The sequence below is a fragment of the Phacochoerus africanus genome, chromosome 10 (assembly GCF_016906955.1).
Source record: "Phacochoerus africanus isolate WHEZ1 chromosome 10, ROS_Pafr_v1, whole genome shotgun sequence".
In the NCBI taxonomy this organism is placed as follows: domain Eukaryota; kingdom Metazoa; phylum Chordata; class Mammalia; order Artiodactyla; family Suidae; genus Phacochoerus; species Phacochoerus africanus.
Window position 1 is genome coordinate 99,144,026 of NC_062553.1, and position 17,785 is coordinate 99,161,810.

At 36.1% G+C, this 17,785-nt stretch overlaps 1 protein-coding gene across 1 annotated transcript in view; it reads right to left on the reverse strand.

Moving 5' to 3' along the window:
• Positions 1–17,785, reverse strand: part of FAT4 (FAT atypical cadherin 4) — a 163,312-nt gene that overhangs the window by 52,928 nt on the left and 92,599 nt on the right. Inside the window, exon 6 of the mRNA XM_047798626.1 lies at positions 17,150–17,324. Coding sequence (XP_047654582.1) covers positions 17,150–17,324 — 175 coding nt within the window. The remainder of the gene's footprint in view (positions 1–17,149; positions 17,325–17,785) is intronic.

A 17,785-nucleotide genomic window follows, 5' to 3' on the forward strand; every position in this document is an offset into this window, starting at 1 on the left:
CTTCATTGCTGATGGCATAGTACCCATCAGCTTTTATGCTCACATGTATAGAAACCAAAATCAACAGACTAGAAAATTATGGAATGCAGTGGTTTTGGTGATCTGGCATTTTTGTGCTCTACAAGGAAGCTCAAATTCTATGTTAGGATGAAAAATGTGTATGACCACTTGAACTGAGCACTGTAACCAGGCATGACACCTCCCAGAACCCTATGGAAATAATTTAGGCTGCAAGCTGATCTCTGTTGCTATATATATCTTTCTCCATAAGATCATTTATATTAAGCATTCCATTTACATTAACTTATTTTTAAATTCATGACTGCAGATATCTTACCTTTTAGGTGTTTGATTTTACATTAAAGAAAAGAACTCTGTGCTTTTTATTTGCAAGAAAAGAACACTTGTTCTCACTCTGTGCTTTTTATTTCCATCACAAATACCAAAATATTTAATTGTAATCAAATCAAAATACTACTTCTTCACTAGTCCTTTACACAATGGTAGAATGATGTCACAAGGATTTCATACCCATAATAGATCTGGCAGTATTATAAACACTGAAGAAGCACATCAAAATAACAGTTTAAAAATCTTAACATATTAATAATGATAATTGCAAATATTTGAGTCTTTAAGTATTCAAATACTGGTTTAAGAAGTATACTTAAGTGCCGAAGTATATCTTGGTAAGTTAGCATGGCTGTCTCCACTTTATGTATACGTAAACTGAGGAGAGAAAGATTGAGCAACTTTTTTAGGGCCACAGCCCTCATGAGGAATGGAGCTGGGGTTTGAATGCAGAGCTGCTGACCACTGGCAAAAAGTCAGGTGTTGTTAGCAGCTGGACAGGTGCCACTCAGTGTGATGCTCTGGGACTGTGGACAAGCTGATCCCAGAGAATGACATGGGGCACAGGCTGGGGGGGACCCTAGCTATTTTCCACTCTAAGTTTGTGGAGTGTTTGGGGACATCGTTCGACCACAAGTTTTGAATTTCTCCTAACGGACATGTTAAAGCAAGCAACAGTATTTTCTGGGGTGTTGTTGGTGGCCAATGCTTGGCTTAAATCTCTTGAATGTGTGTTAAATCAGGTACAGTTTGATGAAATGGAAGTTAATGATCAGAATGATGTTAGTTTTTCTCCAATTGGTTGCCTTAAAAAAAGTAGCTAGAGGATATCTGTGCATTCCTGTGGACAAAAGGGAATGTCATGGGAAGGAGGATGTACATCTGGTGACCAGAGAGAGGGGACAACTAAACCAAGGTCCCAGAGGCAAAGGATGGACAGGCATGAAAGGTTAGGGTTAGGGTTAGGGTTATCCCCTTTACTGACATTTACTCCACTCGCTAAATCTGTCTCCTCATATGCAAAATGGGAATAATGAGACTAGAACCTACTGCACAGGAGATGTTGTAGGAGATATGGTTAGGAGAGAGCCTGGTACCTAGGTAAAGGTATTCTATATCGCTCTTGGTGGTTGTACTTATTTGAGAAACAACAAATGGAAAACAGACTTTTAAAAGGTCCATTTTTCATCTTACAGATTTCTGGATCATAGTTCTCAGGATTTTTGTTCCCCCACAAACCTTTAAAGTGAATGCTATGTTAATATTATTCAGGAAAAGATTTTGCATTATTCTTTCCTTTTAATTTTTTTTTTGTAGTTATATGAGACAGCTTTCAAAACTTTCACAGCTTTGTGGAAGATACATTGAATTCAAAATTTTAAAATGCAAAATTTAAAAAATTTTACAGTGAGAGCATATGGAAAACCTGAATATGTCTGGTATGCTCTCTAATCAGCATTACTTAAACTCGTTAAGAAATAACTCAGTAACTGTCAAGCAGTAGTGGTTTTATCTTTGGTATTCTACAGTGTCTGATGACACACATATGGAAAACCTCATAAAATGATGACTAACTCATTTGGTTAGGAACATGTGATTTCCCCCCCCCCTTGTCTATAAACTACATAAATATTGTTGCCGATGTTTTTTCTGAATTAGTAAGCAAAAAGAAAAAAAAGAAACATTGTTCATCAGGAAAATATTCAGCAAGTTGAAATTCACAGTCTCCACACCAGAGGATACCTAACTTTTTCACAAGATTTTGAAAGCATACCAGCAACAACAGATGGCCCTGGCTTGAGAACAGGCCCCACAGGGAAGCCCACATCCACACGGGACATCTTCTCAAACCAAGAACCATCTCCAGGGTCCCCTTTTCTCCCCTTACTAGCAGCCACAACCCACTTTAAAAGCGCTCGGGGGTTCTTTCCCCCCTTTTCTTCAAGAATTGCCAGAGTAAAGCACAATCTCTCCAGCGGCCCCACTTTCTCGTTGCCCTAGGGGATGTGCATAAGGGTCTTATTTACTGTTTACAAAGTTATAAGGAAACTTTACCAAGAGATCATTCTGCATTTCCAAGTCTTACGCTGAGATTTAACTAACCAGGAATTCTGCCTCCAATATTTTTCACTTATTGCTGAGGGTGAGCCTTGCACCAAACACCCCAGCCTCAGACCCGCCCTCCACAGCAGGAGCTCCACAAGGCGGGGAGAGGTGACCAAGGGAGGAGAAACCGCAGTGGGCCCTCATTTCAGTGAATCTCACGTCCACATACCACTCTTCTCAGATGATGGACACATGCTGTAGTCCTCGGCCCACACTGACCTTAGCACTTGCTCACCTCCTAATTGAAGGATGAAGACATGTTTTTTGGTGTTGTTCCTTTTCTGTGTTCCTTTGCTTGTTTTTCAACCTTTCCTCTTGAGCAACTGTGTGAGGAGTTGGTCTATGGTGCTTATGTTCCTGTTTCCCAATATCTTTTTGGTTATAGCCCATGTGAAGTGCTGCATGGTGTTTCCTACTACTTTATCTTCAGTCCAGAACATTCTGCTGGCTCCAGACTGAAACAACCAATAGATTCTTTGTTGTCTCCTCTTGCAAATTACTAGAGAGCTTCAATATTAGCATGTCAAAGACTGAAGTATGTATGCATATTATTGAACATTCATTTTATATCACACATATATCTATATCTTATGTATGTAATACTCATTTAATATAGAGATTTACGAAGTATTATTTTTCAAAAAACTTTAGAATCAAAGAATTTAAGCAATTTATTTACATTCAGCCATAGCAGACAGAAGGAAAACCAATTTTGAAGTCTTAAAAAATATTATTTATAAGTTCATTAGTCTCAAATAAAACTATACCACTCTTATTGCAGACGCTTTATTATTATTATCAATGTACTTCTGCCATATTCTGTATTTAGTTATAAACTAATTGAGGGCAGGAATAATTGTTTAATTCATCTTTATATAAACCTCTAATGCATACCAATAGGCCTTGTCCTTGATGTTTATTAACTTCTCCCTTGACTCTATATGTGGAAATCTCATCTAGTGACTACATGGCTAAAAGTTCAAAAAGCTGAACACTTCTAGAAATATACATCTGGGAATATAGGCCTTTGCCTAAGGCCAGGGTCAGAGACTAGGACTACAGACAAAGGTCAAAGTTTTAGAGATAGTCTCTACTTATAAACAGAGGGTCCCAATTAATCCTGAATCCCAGGAGAGGAATCAGAATACTAGGGGCCAATGTTTAGCTTAGCTAGATCTGATAATGATGAATTATATAGGCAGTGGCATAATTGAGCAAGATTACTCAACTTCATCTGGAATTAATTTATAAGAACCAGATGCAATCAGAAAGAAAAGGTAAGATGTAAGGACACAGCCTCCTGGTAGAGGACAGGGAACCAGTGAGAGGGGTTGAAGATACAAAGGAAATGAAAGGACAAGATCTCAGAAATGTATAATTGTACAGGCTAGGAGGGAACAGTGCACATTTTAAAATTCAACTAGAAGTCAGATGATAAAAGGAACCTCAAATTTCATTTTGTAAAATTATATGTATTATATATATATCATACATCTCTGTGTGTATATGTGTATGGACATATATAAACATAAAATAAACATAGGTAAGTTGATAGGAACCTTCTGAAAACTTCAGAGCAAATAGCAAAAAATACATGTGATTTTGAAAAGCATTTTAAAAAGTGCGTAAAACCATAATACACACACAGATTGTTCACAGCTTAATCTGATAGTCTATTACACTGTGGGTAGTTCCAAACTTTGTCTTAGTTATATTTTGTACTCTTAAATTTGGGAAATGATTAAACTGGTATTACCTTTTAATACTAGTGGCTTAAAAAGATCAAACATCAAAATGAAGCTCAAGTAAACTTAAGATTTTAAAAAGAAAAAAGTTTCAGGCAACTGCTCTATCAGAAAATACATTTTTAGTAAGTATAATGAATGAGTTCAAATACCTAAAGTTCAAACAACAGGCATTTTACATTTTTAATTTTAGATCCTATAAATTAAACATATTTTCCTGAAACATGAAAAACTATTCAGCCAAAATAGAATTTTTGCTTAACTAAAATCTGTTGCTTTGCAACAAAGCTGATTTCATTCTTGACATAAAACATTTGGTGAATGGGTCCCCTGACTGGGTGTGTGGTTGTTGTAATAAAGGATTAGCTTCTTTTTTACTCATGAAGTAAACACGTATTTCACATATTAAGTAAGCCATCCTTTGAAAATGTATTGAAACCAGCCATTCAATATTTAACATTAAATTATGTGGTTAGATTTAAATTTGAATCCAGAAAATATATGAAGCCAAATAAGTATAAAATATTTTAAATATGACCAACAGCTTTTATCTTAAAATTTTCAGTTTGTAATATATTACCACTAATTAGTACTATAAATATGTTCATACAAAGTAGGTATATACACACTTAAGCAACCTTTTACTTTTTAATCATTTCTGAAGGAATCTTTATCAAAAATACTATATTTCCTTAACATAAATTCTTATACTAAGTGCAACTGACAAGTAAAACTAAATAATTTAGTAATGTTATGAAAATGAGACTAAATTGCACACAATGTGAATGTACTTAATGCTGCTGGGTTATAGACATAAAAAGCGTTAAAATAGTAAATTTTATCTTATATGTATACATAATTTTTAAATGTTTATAAAGTAAAATATAATGTAAATTAAATCTTTTTCCCACACATAAATCATGTGAGGAGAACTTAGTTTTTGAGAACATTAAAGAAAAATAATCTCTCAAAACATGTTGAAATTCTGAAATACTAGAGGCTACCGCCAGATTCAGAATACAACCTACCTCCTTCTAGTAAAAACATCAAATTATATATTTACAGACTAATTATCAAAATAGGCTAAAAATGATTAAGTTTCAGCCAGATAAAATTAGAGAACTTTTGAAAAGAAAAAATTCCTCATAATACAATTATATTATCTAACAGATATGGTACAAAATCTTACTAGAAATAAGAGGACATAAAACAATAAACTAATTATCAAAGCTGGAAACAAAAATTCTCATCTAAGACAAATACTCTAATGGAAATAGCCAAAACTGTCTTCAACTCAAATACAAAATTAAATGCAAGTGATTTCTGGTAACTGAAGATAACCCTAGCACAATTTGCTTTATGGAATCACTAGTGTCTTATGGAAAGTTTTCAAGTGATTTTTATTTTAAAAATGTTCATCATAACAAGCAAGGAAAGCTCTTCTTCATTTTCCCAAATGATACTGACAAAATGCAATCTTTCTGGAACATTTAGAAAAAACTGTCTTCAGATGTAAAATGTCATATTCCACATTTCTGACTTCTCTTTTGATTATAGAGACAGTTGAAATGCAGTGACCCTCTTAGCTGGAAAATGTGACAGACAGTATTTTTCAAAATGTCATCCTATCCTCACCAAGAAAATAAAACATGGTCATTAGCCCTTTTAGCTTTTAGGATTAACTTTTGCAAAAACATCATGTTTCTCCTCCATTAAAAAGTAATTTCCAATCCCTGCACAAGAATGAAGTTTATTCCCTCCTTTCAGTTGGATGATAAATGCCTTTAATTAGAAATGCTAATAACTGAACTTTTCCCCCCAGACCTATTAATTATGCTGACACAGAGACAGTTCATTGTTAAACTTTTTGGCCAAATCTATAACCAGAATACCTCTATATCCCTTTAGTATATAAGACTGAAAACTGATAAATAATGTATTTAATTTGTACACAAACTAATCTCCCACTCCCAAATTAAATGCAAACACACACACAGCCCAACTGACCCATTGTATGAGCATGCATTTGTATTTTGTGCATACAGTGTGTGCTTAGCATAATATTTAACATTCACTTTGCACTTTATAGAATTCCTGGATATGCATTTCTTGATTTAAAGAGAACAGCAATCCTTTGACTTCAAAATCATGAATGTTCTTATTTTACAACTATTTTAATGGTAGAGAACCAAAAGTTGTTTCTTTCCGTTTTTGCTGCAAAAACCAATGCTTTTTGTTTATTTGTTTATTTGGTCTTTTTATGGCCACAGGTGCAGCATATGGAAGTTCCTAGGCTAGGGGTCAAATTGGAGCTGCAGCTGCCAGCCCACATCACAGCCACAACTACGTGGGATCCGAGCTTTGTCTACTACCTATACCACAGCTCGTGGCAACACTGGATCCTTAACCCAATGAGCAAGACCAGGGATCAAACCCTCATCCTCACAGATACTAGGCAGGTTCATTACCACTGAGGCACGATGGGAACTCCCCAATGCCCTTTTTAATATAAAAATAATACTTAATCCAAAGAGAAGAAATCTTGTAAACATGGTTTACATAAAACATAATATGGTAGACAAGCTAATATGCGGGAAATAGTGAACAATGGTTAAGAAATGGTCTCTTTGGAGTTCCTGTTGTGGCTCAGCAATAACGAACCTGACTAGTATCCATGATGATGTGGGTTTGATCCCTGGCCTCACTCGATGAGTTAAGGATCTGGCATTGCCATGAGCTGTGGTGTAGGTTGCAGACGTGGCTCGGATCTGGTGTTGCTGTGGCACGGGCTGGCAGCTGTAGCTCCAACTCGACCCCTAGCCTGGAAACTTCCACAAGTGCAGCCCTTTAAAAAAAAAAAAAGTCTCTTTGATCAGGCTCAGTGGCTTCAATCCTGTTTTCACCTCGTAGCAGCTTAAGTCAAGTTGCCTACCTTCTAGAATACTGTTTTGTTTTTTGTTTTCCTTTAATTAAAAATGTTGGAATCCAATTTATGAGGCTGTTGTGAGATTAAATGAGATAATATAGTACAAATTCTGGTACATATAAGCAGTCGGAATACACAGAATGAATATCCTCTGAAGTTGTATCTCTTCTCAAATGGTCCTTGAGGACTAAAGTTTTATATTTATCTATCTGACTTCTCCACTGGAGACCTAATGATATCTAAAATACAATATATCCAAAAAAATAATCAATGGTAACACACTCTAAAAATCTTTTCTTTCCCCATCCCCAAATTTCTCAGACCAATATTCTAGGACTCATGCTTGATTTGTCTCTTTTCCTAATTTCCTACACCTCCAATACCATCATCAAATCCCATCCTTCAAAATGGAGAAACTATTTAATCTTTCACACCACATCCACAGTGTCTCCTAATTTCATCTTTCTCCAGGACAGTTGTCATGGCCTTTTCATCACCCTCTCTATTCCCACTGTTGTTTTCACCACCGCCATAAAACCAGATCTCTTCTCTATAACACCAGATCTCTCCAAAAGCCTCCATCACTTCCATGACCAAAACTTTAATAACACTTTGCTTCACTCCGAATAAAATTAAAGCTCTTTACTCTGGCCTAAAAAGTTTATATGATCTAGTCTCTGCCCACTTCATCTTCCAAGATTCTTCCTTTCTCTCACTCTGGTCCAGCCATCCAGGCTCCCTCGCTGTTCTTTGGATGTTTCCAACTTGACCCTCGACTCAGTGCTGTTTTATTTGCAAGCAACACTCCCTACCCAAAGCTTCACGTTCCACTGTCCTGACAATCCTACCAAAAATAATACTTCCCATTCCTCACTTTCTAGCCACTTAACCTGCTTTATTTAACTTCATTGCATTTCATATAACTCCTGGCCTCTGTATTATATTTTGTCTGTCTTTCTGACTAGACTGAAACTTCTATGAGGACAGAGACTGTCAGTTTTTCACTACTGTATCTCCAGTTCCTAGAACTCCATAAATATTTTCTGACAAAGTAATGTCAAGCTGCTCGTTACCCATTAATATAGCCCATAGAAGCATGTGAATCTCACAGATTCTAATCATAATTCACTTATAAGGTCTATTAAGTTGCCAGTCATAGTTTGGCTTTAATAAATGCAAAAGGACAACTAGCAGGGATAATTGGCAATATTATCATCTTCTACCTGTAATGCCTAATGAATTTTTTATATTTTCTCCTACTTAGAAATTTAATTTGAAATAAATTAGGCATTTTAACAATGCCTAAGTTTAACCTTATTTTCAAATGGTCTATATTGAAATTACTGATTCCGGTAGATTTGACTTCACTTAAAATATTTTGAAACATCATATGGAAAAAGAAAAATAACAGTAGAATGTTTTATTCATTAGAGTACAATGACTAGCATATTAGAAGAAAAGCCTACTTAAAATTCCATTTTGGAAATCTATGTTTTGCAGAGTATCATCAGATCCTGATTTTTAAATATGGTAAAAGTGATTAAGAACTCAGTTTAAAGGCAGAAATCCTGGATATTATAGTTCTTGACTCTGCTACTCTCTGGGTCTGCAGACTCTGGCAAATGGACTGATTATTCCAGGCCTCAGTTCTTTTATCTCAAAAATAAAGGAAATGGATTGGCTTATTTCCAAGAAGTCCTCGGTCTATAAAATTATCATTTTAAGTCAGATATTCCTAACATCGAATTTTTTTCATATAGAGTTCTCTTTTAAAATCCTTCTGTATTACCCACTATGTTATAACTGTAACATCCCCCTTTGTCACATCATCTTGCTTTACTGCCTCCCTGTATAAGAATTCAGTTTCTTGCAAGAGCAGTAGCAGATTTTAATGGTTCAGAGACTGAATTTACCAGTGAGGGAAGAAGGTTAAAAAAATTCTAAAAGTCCTGGAAAATTACATGGATAGATGCATATCTATTGGAATAGCTTATCTAAACACCAGAATCTTCATAACAAAACTCAAAACAAGCAAAACTTTCCATACTACATTTATGTGAAGGATCATAGGTCTTTATTATTAAGCTATGTGAAGTACCACATGTGTGATATACTTTTTGTAGCTTAAAAGGTGTTGGGTATTTGGGAGATATGTAGAAGGCTCACTATTTTTTTTTCCTTTTTTCTTTTTTTTTTTTCCTTCATGCTCTGCGAAGCCCAGGATATAAAAGATTGCCAAATGATGAAACTTTTCAAAAGTGCAGTTTCTATTTATGCAGATTTTGTGTTAGTGAACCAAATTAAGAAAGGGTAGGCAGCAAAGCACAAAGTAGGGAGAAGACCTACCTAGACACATCTCCAAGATTACAGAATTGAATAAGAGCCAGAAGGTTTGGGGGGGGGAGTCATGAGAATATAGCTCAAGCAGTATTTTAAGCATTTGAAACTGAATTAAAGCCATAAAATGCTTCAGTGGGTCCTTACATATGACTGCAATTTATCACATTACACTAAACACCATGGAGCCTTAAACCTTTGAGCTGCTTTTCAAAGCAGGGGTCAATTTGAATGACCACAATCAATGTAGCAAAAACTTCTGGAATTTCAGCTATGAGTTAAAAAAGATGGGCACTTTTTCTTTTGGTGGGTCCTTTGAAAAATCTGCAAGTAACAAATGCATAACCATAAACTACATAGAAGTATGGTAAATAAATATGAAATAATAGTTGCATATTAAAATAACAGGATGATTAATTGATAATTATCATTTTTCCACTCACTAAATCATTCATTCATTCAATAAATATGTATTAGACACCTGCTATGTTACAGATTCTGTTCTGGATGTTTTTGAAAATTCACTTTGAACAAGACTTAAGAAGATTACATTCTATTGGAAGGATGACAGCTATGAATGTGGTAAACAAACCATATATCATCATACATCTTATGCTATATATAAGCATATAATTTTAGATAGCAATTAGTGTTAAGAAGAAATCACAACAAGGCAAAGTGATAGAGACACTGGAGGGAGGGGAAGTGGGACCATTAGATTGATGGTCAGATATGCCCTCTCTGAGAAGTTCATATCTTACTTACATGAAATGACAAAATGACCAAGACATGAATGTGCAATCTCCTCGTCCTGGTTAAAAAATAGAAAAACAGGGAGTTCCCTTCGTGGCTCAGTGGTTAATGAACCCAGTTAGGATCCATGAAGATGTAGGTTCCATCCCTGACCTCACTCAGTGGGTTAAGGATCTGGCATTGCCATGCACTGTGGTGTAGGTCACAGATGCAGCTCAGATCCCGTGTTGCTATGGCTCTAGCATAGGCCAGCAGCTACAGCTCCAATTTGACCCCTAGCCTGGGAACCACCATATGCCATAGGTGTGGTCCTAAAAAGACAAAAGACAAAAACAAACAAACAAAAAAAACAAACAAAAAAACCACCAAAACACTCCTGCATTGGCCAATTTCAACTTGACCACTGTGAAGATACTGAACGCAGACTTGAGAGGTGACAATGGCCAGCACATGATAAAGGCAGCAGTGGATGGTGACAGAAAGGGCCAGATAGGTGGATGGAGGCCAGATCATTTAATGTCATGTGGTCAATGGTAAGAAACATAGTCTTTATTCTTGGAAATCACTGAGAGATTTTTCTTTTTTTTTAATGGCAGTTAGGAAAGTTAGGCAGTTAGGAAACTATCACTTTAGCCCTGGTTTAGGCTAACGGGTGGTGGTGGAAATGAAGAAAAGTGTATAAATTCAGGACATTTTGGGGGGCAGAGCCTACTTGTCAATGGACTTGTTTAATGTGGAGTACAGGGAAAAAAGAATGATGAATGGTAACAGTGTTTGCCTTTGGTGATTATGAAACTGGGGACAGAAAATAATTTATGGAGATTAGGGTGGATAACAGTCAAAAATTTTTATTTGGCATTACTGAGCTTAAGATGTCCAGCCAGTATGCTGACCAATATTAATAGCTAAAATAAGTCATTTCCTTATTTATTCCTGCCAATAAGTTTTTCACGTAGGGATTAGAATTTCCGTTCTATAGATAAGAACACAAAAGTGATTTGTTTGAGGTCACATGGCTAGATGATGGCAGAAGTGGAATTTGAACTTCTTTTTAACTATAAGGCCATGCATTTACCTTTAGGATATAGTTCCTTTTTGTAATTTAATTCTCAGGATTAATTTTTGAAAGTATATTTCTCTTAGTTCCCTGATAATTCTCTGCTACTTACTATTTTTAAACCATATTGTTACTTATTGCACTTATGAGAAAATGGTAAGAGAAATTTTTGTAAGGAAGGGTATTTAGGAATAGAAATTCCAAACCGTGTAAAAGACATTAACTGCTTTAGGGCCAGCTACCCTCTTAAAGGGAACTTTTGGGCTTCAAGACCCCTTCAAGATTAAATGCTGGGTCTAGGACTAACACAAGAACTGCCAGACCCTTATGATCAACCCACCCATCTCACTGTAATGCCCCTACCCCCACCTTGAGCAACCTAACTTACTCCCCCCTACTCCCTACTAGGAAAGGTATGTGGCCCAATCCTCACCCTGCCTCTATAGGGGTAATATACACACTTATAGGTACAGCATCAAGGGACTCTCCAGGGAATTTCCCCATAACCTGTCCCACATGCAAATGAGGTATCCTTCCCAAGACCAATCAGAAGATTGGATATGCCCCACACAGAGACCAATCAACACTCAGTCCTTACAAACACACAGTGGGCTGGGATGAGAAGAATCAGGTTCCCATTCAGGTCCATAGCATGGGGCTATAACGGCAACCCAATTGTAAAGTGGGGCCAGTCCCTACTCCCAGCGCAGGTGGCTCTCCCTCTGAAAGTGTACTTTCACTTTAATAAACTTGCTATAACATTTTTTCTTTAAGAGCTCATTCAGGCATTTAACACGCACACCTTTTCAATTCTTTGTTGTGGTGTAGGTGGAAACCTAGCGAGTTACACAGCCCTATCAGAACCACATAGTACTGGGCTCTTTGCAGTTACCCACATGATTAGGTGAAGCCTCAACCTCCCAGGAGTTTCCAGAAGAAATAACAATGAGTAAGACAGAATGAAGGCAGAATATATCCATACTTTTCATTATATTAGTCAAATCAAATATCATCTTAAATTGAGTTGTAGTCTCAACTCATTAAATTAATCTTTAGTGAGTAAATCCTATGGAAAAAAATAAGATAGAACTCTTATACGCTGTTCTGGTTTTGTTATTTAACACTAATATGCAGTCCCACACACATACCATAGCATGGTTATAGCTCATTTTAAGCAGTAGACAGGAGGAGTTAGAGAGTTTCCAGATGTGCTTCTCTATAGTCATGCTGTCAGTAAATAAAAATATGATGATAGTGGAATGCTAATATTTTCTCCAAAAAAATAGTCAAAGATTTAGAGGTTTGCTGATAAAAAAAAGCTGCTGCTTCAATTGCTGCCATATTGCCAAAAGTTGACCCATCTTTGGGCTGCCATTAGGTAAGCATTTTAAGAGAGCAAAGGAAAAGTGATTTGTGAGCTAAGGAATAAAACTGTCAATTTTTTTCTCATTTAGAACACTTTGATATTTCCTGGTTCTTAGAACACTGCAAATTTAGAATAACATGGCATCTGGGACCTAAAAGCTGCCATCTTTTTCTGAATTTTCTCACATCATCTACCAATTTGACTTTTAAATCACAGCAGTGAATATGTATTTAAAATCCTGTGTCAGAGACTTCATTCCTTGGAATAAAGGATTAAGCTGCAGATTCTGAAGCCTGATATCTAAAACTCTCACATTTTTCCATAAAAGTGGATATTGATTATACCAGAAGTATACAAAGGAATTCAATAGAAAATTAGGGTCACACATGAGCTTTAATCATTTCAAGAGTATCTGGTCCTATCACAATTTCTGATAGCTTTATATGTAATCTGTATTAAATGACCTTCAGACACCCAATTGAATAATTCTACTCCAGTGGGCTCATAAACACCAGTCCATTTCAGGGCAACCCCCCCAAAAGCATACATAAAAGATCTGTGCTTTAGGCAAATTTCAAGTAATTCTCTAAATTTCAAGACTGCCAAAAGATTGTGACCAAGGCACCAGTGTCCCTGAATCGCATTTACACTTCTCACTATGTAAGGCCCTAAATGATAAACTTCCCAATACTTTCAGTTTACTGATAATCTGAATTTTCACTCTCTATAACTCGTAACTCTTCCATCTCAATACATTGTAGCATATACACACTTGGCCTTCACATTTTTCATTTTATAGCAATAGTCATTCATAGAAATTAGAGTTGCACTTCCATTATTTGTCCTTGTATTAAGAATTCTGGATCCCCACTTTTCCCTAGGATCAAGAACACACACAGTTCAGCTCCTTGGAACTAGGACTTGATTCGTGCACAGGATTCACATTTAGATCAATGTTCTATTTAATTTCCTCCTTGGGAAAGTTTCCCCTAATATACTAGTTCACCCATATATATTAGCAGAGAATAATTTTAACTCTATCGCTTCAAGTCCTTTCCCTCTCTTCCTCCCTCCCTCCCTCCTTTCCTTCTTCTCTCTTTCCTTTCATTCTTTTTTTCCTAATGAAATGTCCTTCTTGTGTTGTAATATTGATAGAGAAACAGCACTGCAAATGGTGGTTAAGTTTGCTGACTAGCACACAAAATCCTCCTTAAATATAGGTGGCCAAACTATAATTTTTTTTAAATGGTTAAGTACTTGCTATGCAATATATTCTTTGGAAATTTGAAAAAAATCTGATACAATAACAATTCTTAATGCAGTAATGTATAAAATGAAAAAAAATAGCTGTAATTTTCAAAACCTTTTTTTTAAAAAACCAATTCCTACATTTTCTAAAAAGAATTATTATGTAGTAAGGATCAGTCAAATATTTCTAAGAATTTTTAAATGTGTAAAGTGCATGGATCACAGTTCTTATTAAAGTCATTACATACACTATGTCTTAGGCATATTTAGTAATTTAACATATGTTGTATCATTTAAACCTTGTAATAAACTACTTTGGAATTACCATTTTCCCCATTTTCCTGAGAAAGGTACTGAGATTGAGAGATGATCCATTTGACTGATTCAGAAAGAAAATTATGACAGACCCAGAATTCAAATCAAGATCAATTCAAATTCAAAAAATTTACCACTATCTTATACAGACTATTATTGACTTTAGTTTGGAAATAAATATATTTTTCAAATTTTACTTTATCTCTACACTAAAACCTTTAGTATACATTGAACTCAGTAGTCAGATCTGCTAGGGTCTGAATCCTACTCTGCTACTTGGTTTGTAATCCTAGGCAAATTATTTAACTACTCTGAGTTTGGGTTTACTGTAAGTAAAGTAGAAATAAAAATACCTGTCTTTGAGATAATAAAGAAAAGGAATATGCAGCAGGGGGTTAATATCTGTAAAATCCAGCAAACTGCATGACTCAAATTACCACATATCAAAAAACAACCATTCCCTTCTCCTTCACAGTATCTACCCCCTCCTCACCGCCGTGCAACAAGTTTTATAGGGACTGATGCCTTAGCGACCTAGTACTAGTTTCTCCTCTCCTCCTTCACCTCCACAAAGGCTCTGTTTTTGTGCATTCCTAGCACTGACTGCACATTTAAGGTAACTGAAGAGGAAAGTATTTTCATAATGAAACTTTTGTTCTGAATATTTGACTTTCTACCAGTTACTACTCTATTTCATTCTCTCTTCTACCCAGGTGACTCTAGAAATACTGGGTTGATTTGAGCAATGTGGTAATGACTGCATTTTTCACATGAAAATGCTTACCCAGGAGTTCCCGTCGTGGCACAGTGGTTAACGACTCCAAGGAACCATGAGGTTGCGGGTTTGGTCCCTGCCCTTGCTCAGTGGGTTAACGATCCGGCATTGCTGTGAGCTGTGGTGTAGGTTGCAGACGCGGCTCGGATCCCGTGTTGCTGTGGCTCTGGTGTAGGCCGGTGGCTATAGCTCCGATTCAACCCCTAGCCTGGGAATCTCCATATGCCGTGGGAGCGGCCCAAGAAATAGCAAAAAGACAACAAGACAAAAAAAAAAGAAAGAAAATGCTTACCCAGTGACCAAGAAGCACAATACTGCCTACACACATAATGAAACATGTTTCAGATCAATTTCAGTTTTATCTGGTTACCACACTATGTTCTCTTCATCATTCCTTGGGACTTTACAGTTTGCATGAAACTTAACATGTCATTCATACACATTAAAAACACAGAAGATAGTATTTCCTTTCATAAAGCAATAGTCTCTGATGATTATACTCCAAATGTAAGTGAGAAATAATATCTAAACACAGCCACCTTGATTAATAAGCAGTAACAAAATCATCTGAATACTTAACATAAATGTATAATTACTCTTGATCTTAAAATCTTTTATATGAGATGTGGTAACATGAAATTGTATACTTGGAAACTGGTCATGTATAACAAGAATATCAATACATTATATTCATCAAAAACATTTCAACCACAGTAAAACAGCTCATTTGAAAATACAGAATTATTCTTCTATAGCAGTACTCACACATCTACATGAATATACATATACAAAACATTTCAGCCCTTTGAGGTTCCAGCAAGTCTGCCTTGGCTTAAAATAATTTCAATTTTTTTAAAAAAAATATGGCAACGTCACTAAATTCCTTAATACTTAAAATACTAAGTGATGACAATTTTTTTTTGTCTTTGTTGTTGTTGTTGTTGTTGTTGTTGTTGCTATTTCTTGGGCCGCTCCCGCGGCATATGGAGGTTCCCAGGCTAGGGGTCTAATCGGGAGCTGTAGCCACCAGCCTACGCCAGAGCCACAGCAACGTGGGATCCGAGCCGCGTCTGCAACCTACACCACAGCTCACGGCAACGCCTGATCGTTAACCCACTGAGCAAGGACAGGGACCAAACCCGCAACCTCATGGTTCCTAGTTGGATTCGTTAACCACTGCGCCACGATGGGAACTCCATTGTGATGACAATTTTTATAGGTGTTACATAAGGACAATGTTTCATAATTTTCTGATACTTTAAGAAATCAATGATTCATTCATTCATTTATTCAACAAATATTTAAGCAATACCAACTTTCTTCAAGGCATAAAGGTTCTTTTTTTGTGTGGCCACACCTACAGCATTTGGAATTTCACTGGCCAGGGACGGAATATGTGCCACAGCAGCAACCCAAAGCACTGCAGTGTCAGCACCAGATCCTTAACCTACTGTGCCACAAGGGAACCCCAAAGATTCTTTAACACATTTGTAGTTATTTCAATTTTGAATTTGAAGTATTTGATACTTATGAATAGAGTCAATATATGCAAAACAAAGTAGTGGCAAAAGGTAATACCACTTTTTTGAATAGATTGCACTTTAAGCTACTTGCAATACAATTTCATGTAATTACTACTTCCAAACACAAAAAGCTAATGTATATTGCTTTTCTTTCTTTCTATAGTAATCCATTACACTGCTACCTCAGTGAGAACCCCAGGCTCTCATTCATACTCCTTTTGGAGCTGTAGAGGTTCATCACATGCTTGTTAAAGCTACTTACAGTTTTGCAGAACCTAAGGACTAAAGAAGTAGAACTCTGGACCCACTTTCCTGCCTCCATGACCAGTTAGAACCATCTGGATGTTTTCAAAGCAAAAGTACCTGAAATGCCTGAGGCTCAAGTAGTAGCCAGGTCCTAGGGCAGACTCTCAGGCAAGACATGTTGTCTACCAGGAATAAAGCTTTGTTTGTAAGGTGCTTAAGCCCTTACTACTTACATACAAGTTTCATAAAGCAATATATGTTCCATAAATGATATAGATCCAACTGGAGTTCCAAGAAGTAGATTTCAACAAATATTTACTATAATGGTAGACAAAAATACTTTCATTTGCACATATTATGAAGAAATGTTTCTCAGCTGAAGGAGGTTATTACAGACTTACCTGAATCTGTAGCTGTGATTGACAAGACAAAATGCTCCTTGGTTTCACGATCCAAACTCTGTGTTACTCGAAGTTCCCCACTAGCTGAGAGAGTAAACGCACTGTCTTCATTAGCACCAGATAGCACGTATGAGATTTTGCTGTTAGAACCTTGATCATCATCTCTTGCCACCACCTATAGGAGAGAATAATGCATGCCACAGATGTGAATAAAACTAATAAAACGTACACCATGAGATAAAATGTATCATTAAAAATAATGAGGTGCCAATATTAGAAGGTTTCGAAGACATGTTTGTAAGTTTCAAGTGGAAAATCAAAATGATACAGAGTACTATGTAAAACTAGGCATAAAATCAATACATTGTGTTTTTGGAAGGCTTGACAGAAATTGTAAGAGCAGTTTCATCCAAGTAGTTTGATTTGTAAAGAGGGAAGGGAGAACAGTTTTGAAATTTTTACATCATTTTATTTTCTTACTATTTGCAGATATTACTGATACAGTGAAAGAAAATTCAAAAATACACAAATACATCAATGCGTTCAACATGAGTAAACATAAAAGAATGTAATTGAAATGGAATATTTAATCTACAAGGAAATCAATAGCTCTGTAGGTGTAATTTTCATAAACCT